Source organism: Fringilla coelebs, assembly GCF_963513975.1.
Source record: "Fringilla coelebs genome assembly, chromosome: 12".
NCBI lineage: Eukaryota > Metazoa > Chordata > Aves > Passeriformes > Fringillidae > Fringilla > Fringilla coelebs.
In genome coordinates, this window is record NC_140038.1 from 21,404,641 (window position 1) to 21,415,403 (window position 10,763).

Genomic DNA, 10,763 nt, shown 5'->3' on the forward strand with positions numbered 1-10,763 from the left:
GCTGCCAGCCCCCATTCCCACCTGGAATTCCCATTCCTTGGAGCCGGGAAAAGCCCCTTTGGAGCCCCAAATCCCATGTGGAGCAGAAGTCCTGGATTTCTCCCTATGGATGCACCTGGATATGGCACAAAGAGCTGGGAAAAGGAGGGAACAGCTCCATCCCAGGAAAAACCTTTGGGATCCCAGGAATACCGGGATAAAGGCACGGAGATCCCGGGAAAAGGCTGGATTTGGGATAGGACAGGGCTGGATTTGGGATAGGACAGGGCTGGATTTAATCCAGTTTACCCTGAGATCCTGGGAATGTTTGGAATTTTCCGGGATCAGTTCCGTGCTCCAGCAGCTCCTGACAGTTATTCCAGGTGGGACCCGGGGGCTTGGATGCCTCTGGAATGTGGGAATCGGAAATGTTTGTACCTGGATCTGCTCCTGACATTCCCATGGCAACCTCATCCCAGCTGGATTCATTCCAGAGGGAATCAAAGGATGGAGGCTGGAGAAGACATTCCCGGTGTGTTCCTGACGGGCCGGAATTTGGGAGTGGATCCTGAGAATGGCAGCTCCAGATGGATTTGGCAGGAACACAATTCCCGAGGGATGGATGGGACAGGGAATGTCCAATGCAGGGATTGGCAAAGGGATAAACAACAGCTGGAAAAAGCAGGATGGGGACAGGCCACGGAGCTGGGCGGGATTTGGGAAGGGAGGGATAATGGGAACGAGGCGGGAGCAGGGATTTGGGATTTATCCCAGCCGGACCCATCCCTCTCCTCGGGAACACTGTGGGCTTTTCCGGGATTTCCCTTTGCAGTTTCCCCATTGGAGGTGAACAGGAGAGGCTGGAGATGGGAAAAGGCTCCTGGAACTTGGAGTTTCCTTTGGATCCTGGGGAAATCTGGGATGCTGGGAAGTGATGATGGATTTCATGGAGCGTGGAGGGTTGGAGGAATTTTGGAGGGAATGGGAATGGGAGATGATCCCTGCTCGGGTTTCCTGGGAAAAAGGAATCCCCAGAGATGCTCCCATGGGCCCCGTGATTACCCCAGGAATTGGGCTCGGCAGCTCCATGGAAATTTGGGATTCCATGGAATGCAGCTGATCCCTGCAGGATCCAAGTTTGGGATGGCCCATGCCGGGAGCTCTCTGGAATGAGGCTGGGAGATCCCAAAAAGGGATTGTTGGGATTTAGGGATCACTCCAGAACCATGGGAACGGCGGCGGATGCGGAGTGGCTGCGCTGGGTGAGCAAGAAATTTGGGAATGTCGCTGGGAAGGAGAAGGAAATCAGCCTGGAAGAGTTCAAATCCGCCCTGCAGGTTAAGGAGGTCAGGGATCCGTGGGAAGAGGGGAGGGATCCATGAGAAAGAGGGGAAAGATCAGTGGGAATTCTCTGATCCATGGAGAACATTCCTCAATTCCCCGCTCCAGGGGAACATTCCCGGTTCCCTGCTCCAGGGGAACATTCCCGCTTTTCCCGCAGTCCTTCTTTGCTGAGAGGTTTTTTGCGCTCTTCGATTCCGATGGGAGCGGCTCCCTGAGCCGGGAGGAGCTGCTGGGATCCCTGCGCCGGCTGCTCTGCGGGAATTCCACGGAAAAGCTCCGCTTCCTCTTCCAGGTGTATGACGTGGACGGTGAGAGGAGAAAACCTGGATTCCTTGGGGTTTTTTGGGATAGATTTGGGATTTGGTCTTCTCTGAGCATCCGGCTTTGGCTGGGATGAGGCTGCTGCCCTCATTCCATGTGGAAATGGGAAAATTCCAGTGGGAAGACAAGGATTCCATTGGTCACAACTGAGGATTTCCCATCAGCTGGGGAGAGCGGGATCTGCTCCGCTCCAATCCCAACTCCCCATCCCACTTTCCTGAAATTGTGGGATCATTTGGGTTGGAAAAGCCCTCGGAGATAGAATCCAACTGTTCTCACCCCCAACCCCCTTCCAATGCTGCCCTTTCCATGAAGGAATATTCCCAAATATCCAACCTGAACCTTCCCTGGATGCCATTCCCATTATCCTGTCCCTGGTTCCTGGGAGTAGAGCCTGACCCATCCAGGATTTTCCACCGGAAAATCTGTAGGACTGTGGAATATCGGGATGGAGGTGACTCCGTAGGACTGTGGAATACTGGGATCAATCTGATTCTCCAGGGAGCAGATCTTGACCCAACCAGGATTTTCCTCCCTGTGAGGAAAATTCGTGGATTGGGACTGGAAAATTGGGATGGAGGGGACTCCATGGGGCTGTGGGATATCGGGATGGAGATGACTCTGTGGGGCTGTGGGATATTGGCATGGAGGTGACTCTGTAAGGCTGTGGGATATCGGGATTCTCCTGGTTTCCAGGGAGCGGCTCCATCGATGCCGAGGAGCTGCGGGTGGTGCTCCGGGGGTGTCTCCGGGAGAGCTCCCTGGCCATTCCCGAGGAGCGGCTCGGGGCCCTGAGCCAGGCCCTGCTCCAGGCCCTCGACCGGGACCACAGCGGCTCCATCACCTTCCCGGAGCTCCGGGAGCAGCTGGAAGCGTTTCCTGAACTCCTGGAGAACCTGAGCATCAGGTGGGGAGGGGAACTCTGGGATAGGATTCCATGGGAGCTCTCACAGTGGGGCTGGGAGCAGCTGGAGAGGTTTGGGATTGGATCAGGGATGGGTTGGGATGGGGTTGGGATAGTGCAGGGTTTGGATCAGGGATGGGCTGGGATGGGTGCAGGGTTTGGATCAGGGATGGGCTGGGATGGGTGCAGGGTTTGGATCAGGGATGGGCTGGGATGGGTGCAGGGTTTGGATTTTGGGATGGATGCTGCCACTCTGGCTGTAGGGCCAGGTACCACCCTGGCCTGGGTACTTCTCCAGTTCCCATTCCCCATCCAAAACCCCTCCCCAGTTCCCATCCAAACCCCAATTCCCATTTCCCCAGTGCTGCCAGCTGGCTGAAGCCCCCCGGTCCCAGTCCTGCTGCACCCTGGCTGTGCTGCTTTTCCCGGGAATCCCGCGGGGATCAGCGGGCCGGGATGTGCTGCTGTTCCCGGGAATCCCGCGGGGATCAGCGGGCCGGGATGTGCTGCTGTTCCCGGGAATCCCGCGGGGATCAGCGGGCCCGGCTGTGCTGCCTGGGGGGCTGGGTCGCCACCACGGCGCTCCTGCTCGCCCTGGGGGCTCTGTGGCACCGGGAGGGCGGCCCCGCCCTGGCGCTGGCCCGGGGCTGCGGGCAGAGCCTCAACTTCAACTGCGCCCTGCTGGCCGTGAGTGCCCCGCGACACCGGGGGGACACCGGGGGACACGGAGGGGAGGGAGCCGGGAAGGCCGGGAGGGTCTCGGGTTAGCAAGGAGGGATGCTGGCCCAAAGTTTCCTGTTGTTTCCGCATTTTCAAAGGTCTCCCAACATTTCCCGTTCCCCCTGGAATTTCCCATTGTCTCCCACCATTTCCCATTGCCCCGGAATCTCCCAGCGCCTTCCATTTCCATTTGCCCCCTGGTATCTCCGGGTGCCCTGTCCCCTCTCTCGCCCCCTCTCTGTGCCCTGTCCCTGCCCTCACCCCTGTCCCCTCTTTGCCCCCTGCCCTGTCCCTGTCGCTGTCCCCGCTGTCCCCAGGCGCTGATGCTGCGGCGCTCTCTGACCTGGCTGCGCTCCACGCCACTGGCGGAGCTGTTCCCGCTGGAGCTGCACGTGCGGGGCCACGAGCGCGTGGGACACCTGGTGCTGGCCCTGGGGACCGCACACGCGGGGGCACACCTGGCACAGGCGGGTCAGTGACACGGACACGGGGGCACACCTGGCACGGGTCGGTCAGTGACACGGGACACGGGGACACACCTGGCACAGGAGGGTCAGTGCCAGGGGGACACGGGGACAGGGAGCCCAGGGATGAGGAATCATGGCCCGGGATGACCCGTGGAAGGGGTGTCCGTGTCCCGGGATCCCGTGGAAGGGGTGTCCGTGTCCCGGGATCCCGTGGAAGGGGTGTCCGTGTCCCCCCAAGGAGGGGGGCATGCCGTGGAGGAGGGGTGCCCGTGTCGCCGGCACGGGGACAGGGACAGAGGCCGAGCAGGGGCCATGGGCCAGACCGGGCAGGGCACGGCCAGCAGCCGCGGGCTGTGATCCCCCTCTAGCGGCTCCCGCCGGACAGCCGAGGTCCCGAGCGGGATCCCGATCCCGGCATTCCCAAATCCCGGCACCCCCCGTGCCATCCCAGCGCGGGTGCCAGGTCTCTCCCCGCTCTGCTCCCCGTGCCCCTCCCGTGCCAACACCCCCGGGACAGGCCCGGGCCGGGCTCTGAGCTGGACCGGGGCATTCCCGGCGGGGCAGCGGGGGGTGGCACGGTCGTGCTGAGCTGTGCCCGTGTCCCCAGGCCTGGCACAGAGGGACTGGCTGGTGGCCCTGGGCGAGTACGTGCGGCGGGCGCGGCCGGGCGCCGGCGGCGTTGGGGACACTGCCCCGCAGACCGGGCTGGCGCTGCTGGCGCTGCTCCTGGCCATGCTCGCCTGCTCCAGCCCCTGCGTGCGGCGCGGCGGCCACTTCGAGGTGATCCCACGGGAATCGCCGGCTGGAATGCCGGGGGTGCTGTGGTGGGAAGGGGGCACCCCCGGGCGCCCGTTCCGGTGCTGCCCCGTGGGAGCCCTGGGCATGCCACAGGCGCAGTTTGGGGTTCCTGGGATTTGCTTCCCCACGGGACCCAGGGAATGGTTTCCCAGCGCCACAGGGATATTGGGATGGGATTCCCAGAGAAGGTGCGGGTGCTCCTGGATCCCTGGGAGTGTCTCTGGAGCAGCCTGGGATAGTGGGAGGTGTTGGGATTGGAACTGGATGGGTTTAAGGTCCTTTCCCAAATTCCAGGATTCCCTTGGGCTGCCTTTTCCCACTGGGATACCCAGACAGCCCCACCAAGAAACACCATTTGGGCCCAGTACTTCCCATCCCCATTCCTGTTCCCATTCCAACCCCCATTCCCAGGTTTTTTACTGGAGCCACCTCTCCTACATCCCCGTGTGGTTCCTGCTGCTCCTGCACGGTCCCCACTTCTGGAAGTGGTTCCTGATTCCTGGCTCCCTGTTTGTGCTGGAGAAGGTTCTGGGCTGGGCGTGGCGCCGGGCGGGCGATCTGCACATCCTGGAGGCCAAGCTGCTGCCCTCCAAGGTGGGAGTAAATCCCAAATCCCAAACATCCCAAATGTCCCACATCCCAAATCCTATCCATCCATCCATCTACCTCAAATCCCACCATCCTGTCCCCCCGCTCCTCCTGGCACTCTGAGAATGAAGGAACAAACAAACACGGAAAAGTGGGAGGACAAAGGAATTCCTTTATCTCCAAGCCTTTTTCCCTATTTTGTCAAATGAAAACTCATGGAACAACTGAAGCAGAACAAAAACTCCTGGAACTCAGAATTTTTTCCCCAAATCCCGTTGTTTGAGCCCACTGTGAACTGGGATTTTGTGCAACCCAAACTGGGCAGGGAATGGGGTACAAACCCAACGTGGGGCAGAACCCAGAACTTCCACTGCACAGAAACCAGCGGGAGATATCCTTTGGACGTTCCCAGTTTTCCTGCTCCCGTTCTCCTGCAGGTGACCCACCTGGTGATCCAGAGGCCAAAATCCTTCCGCTTCCAGCCAGGGGATTACATCTACCTGAACATCCCGGCCATCGCCGCCTACGAGTGGCACCCCTTCTCCATCAGCAGTGCCCCGGAGCAGCCAGGTTCCTCCTGTTCCCTGAAAATTTCCCTGGAATGTTTTCCACCCCCAGGATCTGTTTTCCACCCCCAGGATCTGTTTTCCATGCCCAGGTTCTGTTTCCCACCCCTGGAATCTGTTTCCCATCCTCAGGATCTCTTTTCCCACCCCTGGGATCTGTCTTCCATCCCAGGATCTGTTTTCCATCCCTGGCATCCATTTCCCACCCCCAGGATCTGTTTTCCATGCCCACGGTGACGTTTTTCCAGCTCAGATGGGGCTTGGAGCGAGCTGGGCTATGGAAGGTGGTTCCATGGGATGAGTTGGGTTTGAAGTTCTTCCCAGTCCAGAGAATTCCAGGATTTTGGGATTGATCCCACAGAAACCCTCTGGCTGCACATCCGGGCACGGGGCCAATGGACCACCAAGCTCTACGAGTACTTCCAGCAGCTGGAATTGCACGGCCCGGAGCTGAATCCGCCCGGGAAGAGCCGCAGGGAGCGGAGGAGCCGGCACTGGGAACAGGTGGGATTGTGGGATTGGGATCAGAGCAAAGGGATGGATGTGGAGGGGATCCCATGGGATCATCCCAGCTGGGGAATCCCTTGGGATGAACATTCCCTGCTTGTCCAGCCTTGAAGGATTTGTGTCCCATGGCATGGGAACTTGTGCTCCATGGAATGGGATTTGGAATGGATGGATGGGATGGATGGATGGATGGGATGGTAGGATTTGGGACTGATGGGATTTTTGTGCCCCATCAAATGGGATTTAGGATGGATGGATGGATGGGACGGTGGGATTTTGTGCTCCATGGAATGGGAATTCCTATGACACTCCCTACCTGAGGCCCAGCAGATCCTGGGAGAGGTGATCCCAGTGCTGATTCCAGCCTTTGTTCCCAGGAAGGATCCGTGGCCTCTGGCAGGGATGGAGCTGTGGAGCTGACAGCATTCCGAGCCTCCGGAGCCGCTTTCCCGGGAAAGGACCCGGAGCAGGGGGTGAGCACTGCCCCCATCCCAGGGGACAGGGACTGGATCCCAAATGGGATAAAGCTCCTTAAAAAGCTCCTCTTTGGAAAGAAATTCCTTGGATATTATTGCAGCATTGACAGCTGGAATTGTGTGTGCAGCCTGGTGGGAAAACACCCCAAATCCAGGGAATTTTGGGAGTGCTTGGGAAGGGGGGATGGTCACTGCTCCCCTCTCCTGCAGGGCACCGGGCCTGGGGAGAGCCAGCGGAGCTGCAGCGTCAAGGTGAGGATGTTCCCACCTTTCCTAGATCCCGGGAAATGGGCTGGGGTCAGCATTCCCACCATTCCATCCACATTCCCAGCTGCTCCATCCCTGTATCCCTGTGCACGGATGATCCCACTTGGGGCTGATCCAAACCCTGCCTTGCTGGAAAACTCCAGTCTCCCACCCATTCCCTGCTCCCACAAAACCCCAGGAAGATCCCAGATTCCAGGATCCCTTTTGTGCCCTTCTCCTCCACCCGGGAGCTGCTCCAGCCCCTGGAACTGCTGGATCTGTGCCTGACTTTGGATCTGTCCCAGTGCTTCCTGGACGGTCCCTACGGAACCCCGAGCCGGCGGATCTTCACCTCGGAGCACGCCGTTCTCATCGGAGCCGGCATCGGGATCACCCCCTTCGCCTCCATCCTGCAGAGCATCATGTTCCGGTGGGTCCCCCTGGAATCTGGGAACATCCCAGGGATTGGGGATGGTGGAGCTGTCACCCAATCCTCGATCCTTGGGATTCATTCCCACGGCCACAGGTGGGGCCTCTCTCGGTGCCGGGATTTTCCTTGGGAATTTGGGCTGGGGGAGAGGTGCTGGAGGGAGCTTGGCCATGGGCAGGCACTGGGAGGGAAGGGGAAGGAAAAGTTAGGAAGGAGCAAGAAAAGGAAGGAAGGGCCAGGAATGGGCAGGAAAAGGAAGGAGGGGAGGGAAGGAGGGAAGGGAGGGAGGCAGGAATGGGCAGGAAGGAGCAGGAAGTGCCGCTCTCCCGCGCAGGTACCGCCGGCGGAAGCAGAGCTGCCCCAGCTGCCATTTCTCCTGGAGCGAGGAACGGCGGGATGAGGAGATGACGCTCCGGAAGGTGGGAATGGGAACGGGAGCAAGAGGGGATGTGGGATCCAGGCTTGGCCTGGGATGGGGCCGCAGGGTGCTGGGGTGGAGAGCCCGGGAGCATCCCTCAAATCTGGGAGCTTTGGGAATGGGGCTGGATCCGGTGCTGGGATCTGGCGCCGGGATCCGGTGATGCGTGCCCAAGGCGAGGCATTCCCGCCCTGCCAGGTGGATTTCATCTGGATCACGCGGGACCAGCAGCACCTGCAGTGGTTCCTGGGCCTCCTGGCCAAGCTGGAGGCGGAGCAGGAGGAGCTGGAGCCAGGAGGTGAGCGGGAGCATGGGGGTCATTCCCGGGAGAACCCCCAGCCCAGTGCGGGCCCGGAGCGGGCAGCTGGAATTGCTGGGATTGCCAGGGAAGTTCCTGGAGCTGCACCTGTACATGACCTCGGCGCTGGCCAAGGGGGACGTGAAGGCGCTGGGGCTGCAGCTGGCCCTGGACCTGCTGGCGGCCCGGGAGCAGCGGGATTCCATCTCCGGGCTGCGCAGCCGCACCCAGCCCGGCCGCCCCGACTGGGCCAAGGTCGGCAATGGGATCCCGGGAATGGGAATGCTGGGGGTGGGGAGAGGGGGCCAAGGGAGGGGTCGGGGAATCGGGGAATGGGATCAGGAAATGGGATCAGAGAACGGGGCAATGGGGTCGGGGAAACAGGGAATGGGACCATGGAATCGGATCATGGAATCAGGGAACGGGATCATGGAATGGGATCAGAGAATCAGGGAATGGGATCAGGAAATGGGGTCAGATAACGGGGCCATGGGGTCATGGAATCGGGGAATGGGACCATGGAATAGGATCAGAAAGCTGGGGAATGGGATCAGAGAATTGGGCAATGGGATCATGGAATCATGGTATGGGATCATGGAATGGGATCAGAGAACTGGGAAATGGGCTCATGGGGTGGGATCAGAGAATTGGGGAATGGGATCATAGAATCAGGGAATGGGATCATGGGATCATGGAATGGGACCACAGAATCGGGGAATGGGATCAGAGAATTGGGGAATGGGATCATGGAATAGGATCAGAGAACTGGGGAATGGATTGGGAGGGAATGGGAAGATGATCTCACTCCAAACCTCTGATCTGGGTCAGACTGTGCAGTCATGGAATGGGATCATGGGATCATGGAATAGGATCAGAGAATAGGGGAATGGGATTAGAGAATTGGGGAACGGGATCATGGAATGGGATCATGGAATGGGATTATGGGATCAGGGAATGGGATCCGGGAATTGGGGAATGGGATCGGAGAACCGGGGAATGGGCTCATGGAATCGTGGTATGGGATCGTGGGGTGGGATCAGAGAATCAGGGAATGGGTTGGGAGGGAATGGGAAGATGATCTCATTCCAAGCCTCTGATCTGGGCCAGGGCTTGTGGAGTCATGGAATGGGGTCATGGAATGGGATGGGTTGGAAGGGACCCCAAGGCTGACCTCATTCCAGCTGTCCCGCCCGGCCCGGGGAGGATGGAGCGGGATCGGGGGGCGCTGGAAGGGCGGGGTGGGGAGGGCAGGGCGGATCCCGATCCCGTTCCCGATCCCGATCCCGTTCCCGATCCCGCCGCAGGTGTTCGCGCGGGTGGCGGCGGAGCGGCGCGGGCGGGTGGCGGTGTTCCTGTGCGGCTCCGCGGGGCTGGCCCGGGTCATCCGCCCGCACTGCCGCCGCTTCGGCTTCCGCTTCTCCCGGGAACGCTTCTGAGCCCGGCCCGGCCCGGGAATTCCAGCCGGGATCCCTGCCGCCGGAGCGGGGGGTGGCGCTGGGCCACGGAGCTTCGGGAACGCTTCCTCTGGATGGCAGGAATAAATCGGGAAAAGATGGGAAAGTTTCCTTTGGATGGCAGGAATAAATCGGGAAAAGACGGGAAAGTTTCCTTTGGATGGCAGGAATAAATCGGGAAAAGACGGGAAAGTTTCCTTTGGATGGCAGGAATAAATCGGGAAAACATGGGAGGCTTTCCTTTGGATCTGAGGAATAAATCGGGAAAAGCTGGAAAAGTTTCCTTTGGATCTGAGGAATAAATCGGGAAAAGACGGGAAAGTTTCCTTTGGATGGCAGGAATAAATCGGGAAAACATGGGAGGCTTTCCTTTGGATCTGAGGAATAATGGAGGGAAAGATGGGAAACTTTCCTTTGGATGTCAGGAATAAATCAGGAAAATATGGGAATGCTTCCTTTGGCTCTGAGGAGTAAATCGGGAAAAGACCAAAAACTTTCCTTTGGCTCTGAGGAATCATGGAGGGACAGATGGGAATGTTGGGGCTCATAGAAGCAATTCCAGCTCCTTGGCAAAACCGGAATCGGTGTCTGAGAGGTGCTGCCCCCTCCAGCCTGGAATCTGCCCTGGAATGGGATGGGGTTTCCTGGTAAATCAAGGGACTCCGGGAATCGGGAGCTGGCGAGGCCGTGGATAACAATTCCACCCTTGGAATTCCTGATTTTCCAGCCTTTTCCCGGCCCGGGATCCGCTCCAGAGCAGCAGCTCCTGGCGGGCAAGGCACAGAATCCGGAGTTGGATGGGGATTGGCCCGCGTTCATCCAGGCTCTGTCGGGTTTATCCCGAGCCGGGAGGTTTTTAGGGATGCAGGATCTGGGATTTGTTTGGAATCACGGAATTGTTTCTCTTGGAAAAGCCCTCGGAGATCCCGGACTCCAACCCCGCCGCATCCAAAGGGTTCCAGTCCCTCCGGGATGTGACTCCAGCCCTGGCTGGCAGCTCCCCCATGCCTGGAGCTTTTCCAGGCGGGAATTTTCCAGGTGGGAATTTTCCAGGTGGGAATTCTCCCGACATTCCCAAACCTCCCCTGGCGCAGCCGCTCCCCAACCCCCGCCGCTCTCCGTGAGGGCACCAAACCCGCCTTGCCCAGCCCGCCGCCCGCCCGGTCCCTTTCATCAGTTACTCATTAATTATTCATTAATTATTCATTAATCGCCGTTAATTATCGCGATCAAAGCCGCCGCTCCCG

At 59.3% G+C, this 10,763-nt stretch overlaps 1 protein-coding gene across 1 annotated transcript; it reads left to right on the forward strand.

The window, feature by feature from the left end:
* Positions 1 to 1,205: 1,205 nt before the first annotated feature.
* On the forward strand, positions 1,206 to 9,498 carry LOC311158430 (NADPH oxidase 5-like; the record flags this gene model as incomplete). The annotated part of the gene is made up of 15 exons (XM_084213819.1): positions 1,206 to 1,325; positions 1,481 to 1,631; positions 2,341 to 2,551; positions 2,911 to 3,235; positions 3,586 to 3,739; positions 4,343 to 4,515; positions 4,945 to 5,127; positions 5,559 to 5,691; positions 6,049 to 6,191; positions 6,881 to 6,922; positions 7,222 to 7,346; positions 7,681 to 7,765; positions 7,963 to 8,062; positions 8,151 to 8,317; positions 9,367 to 9,498. 15 exons carry the CDS (start codon positions 1,206 to 1,208, stop codon positions 9,496 to 9,498), a joined length of 2,244 nt encoding a protein of 747 aa, XP_084069945.1.
* Between the last annotated feature and the right edge of the window lie 1,265 nt (positions 9,499 to 10,763).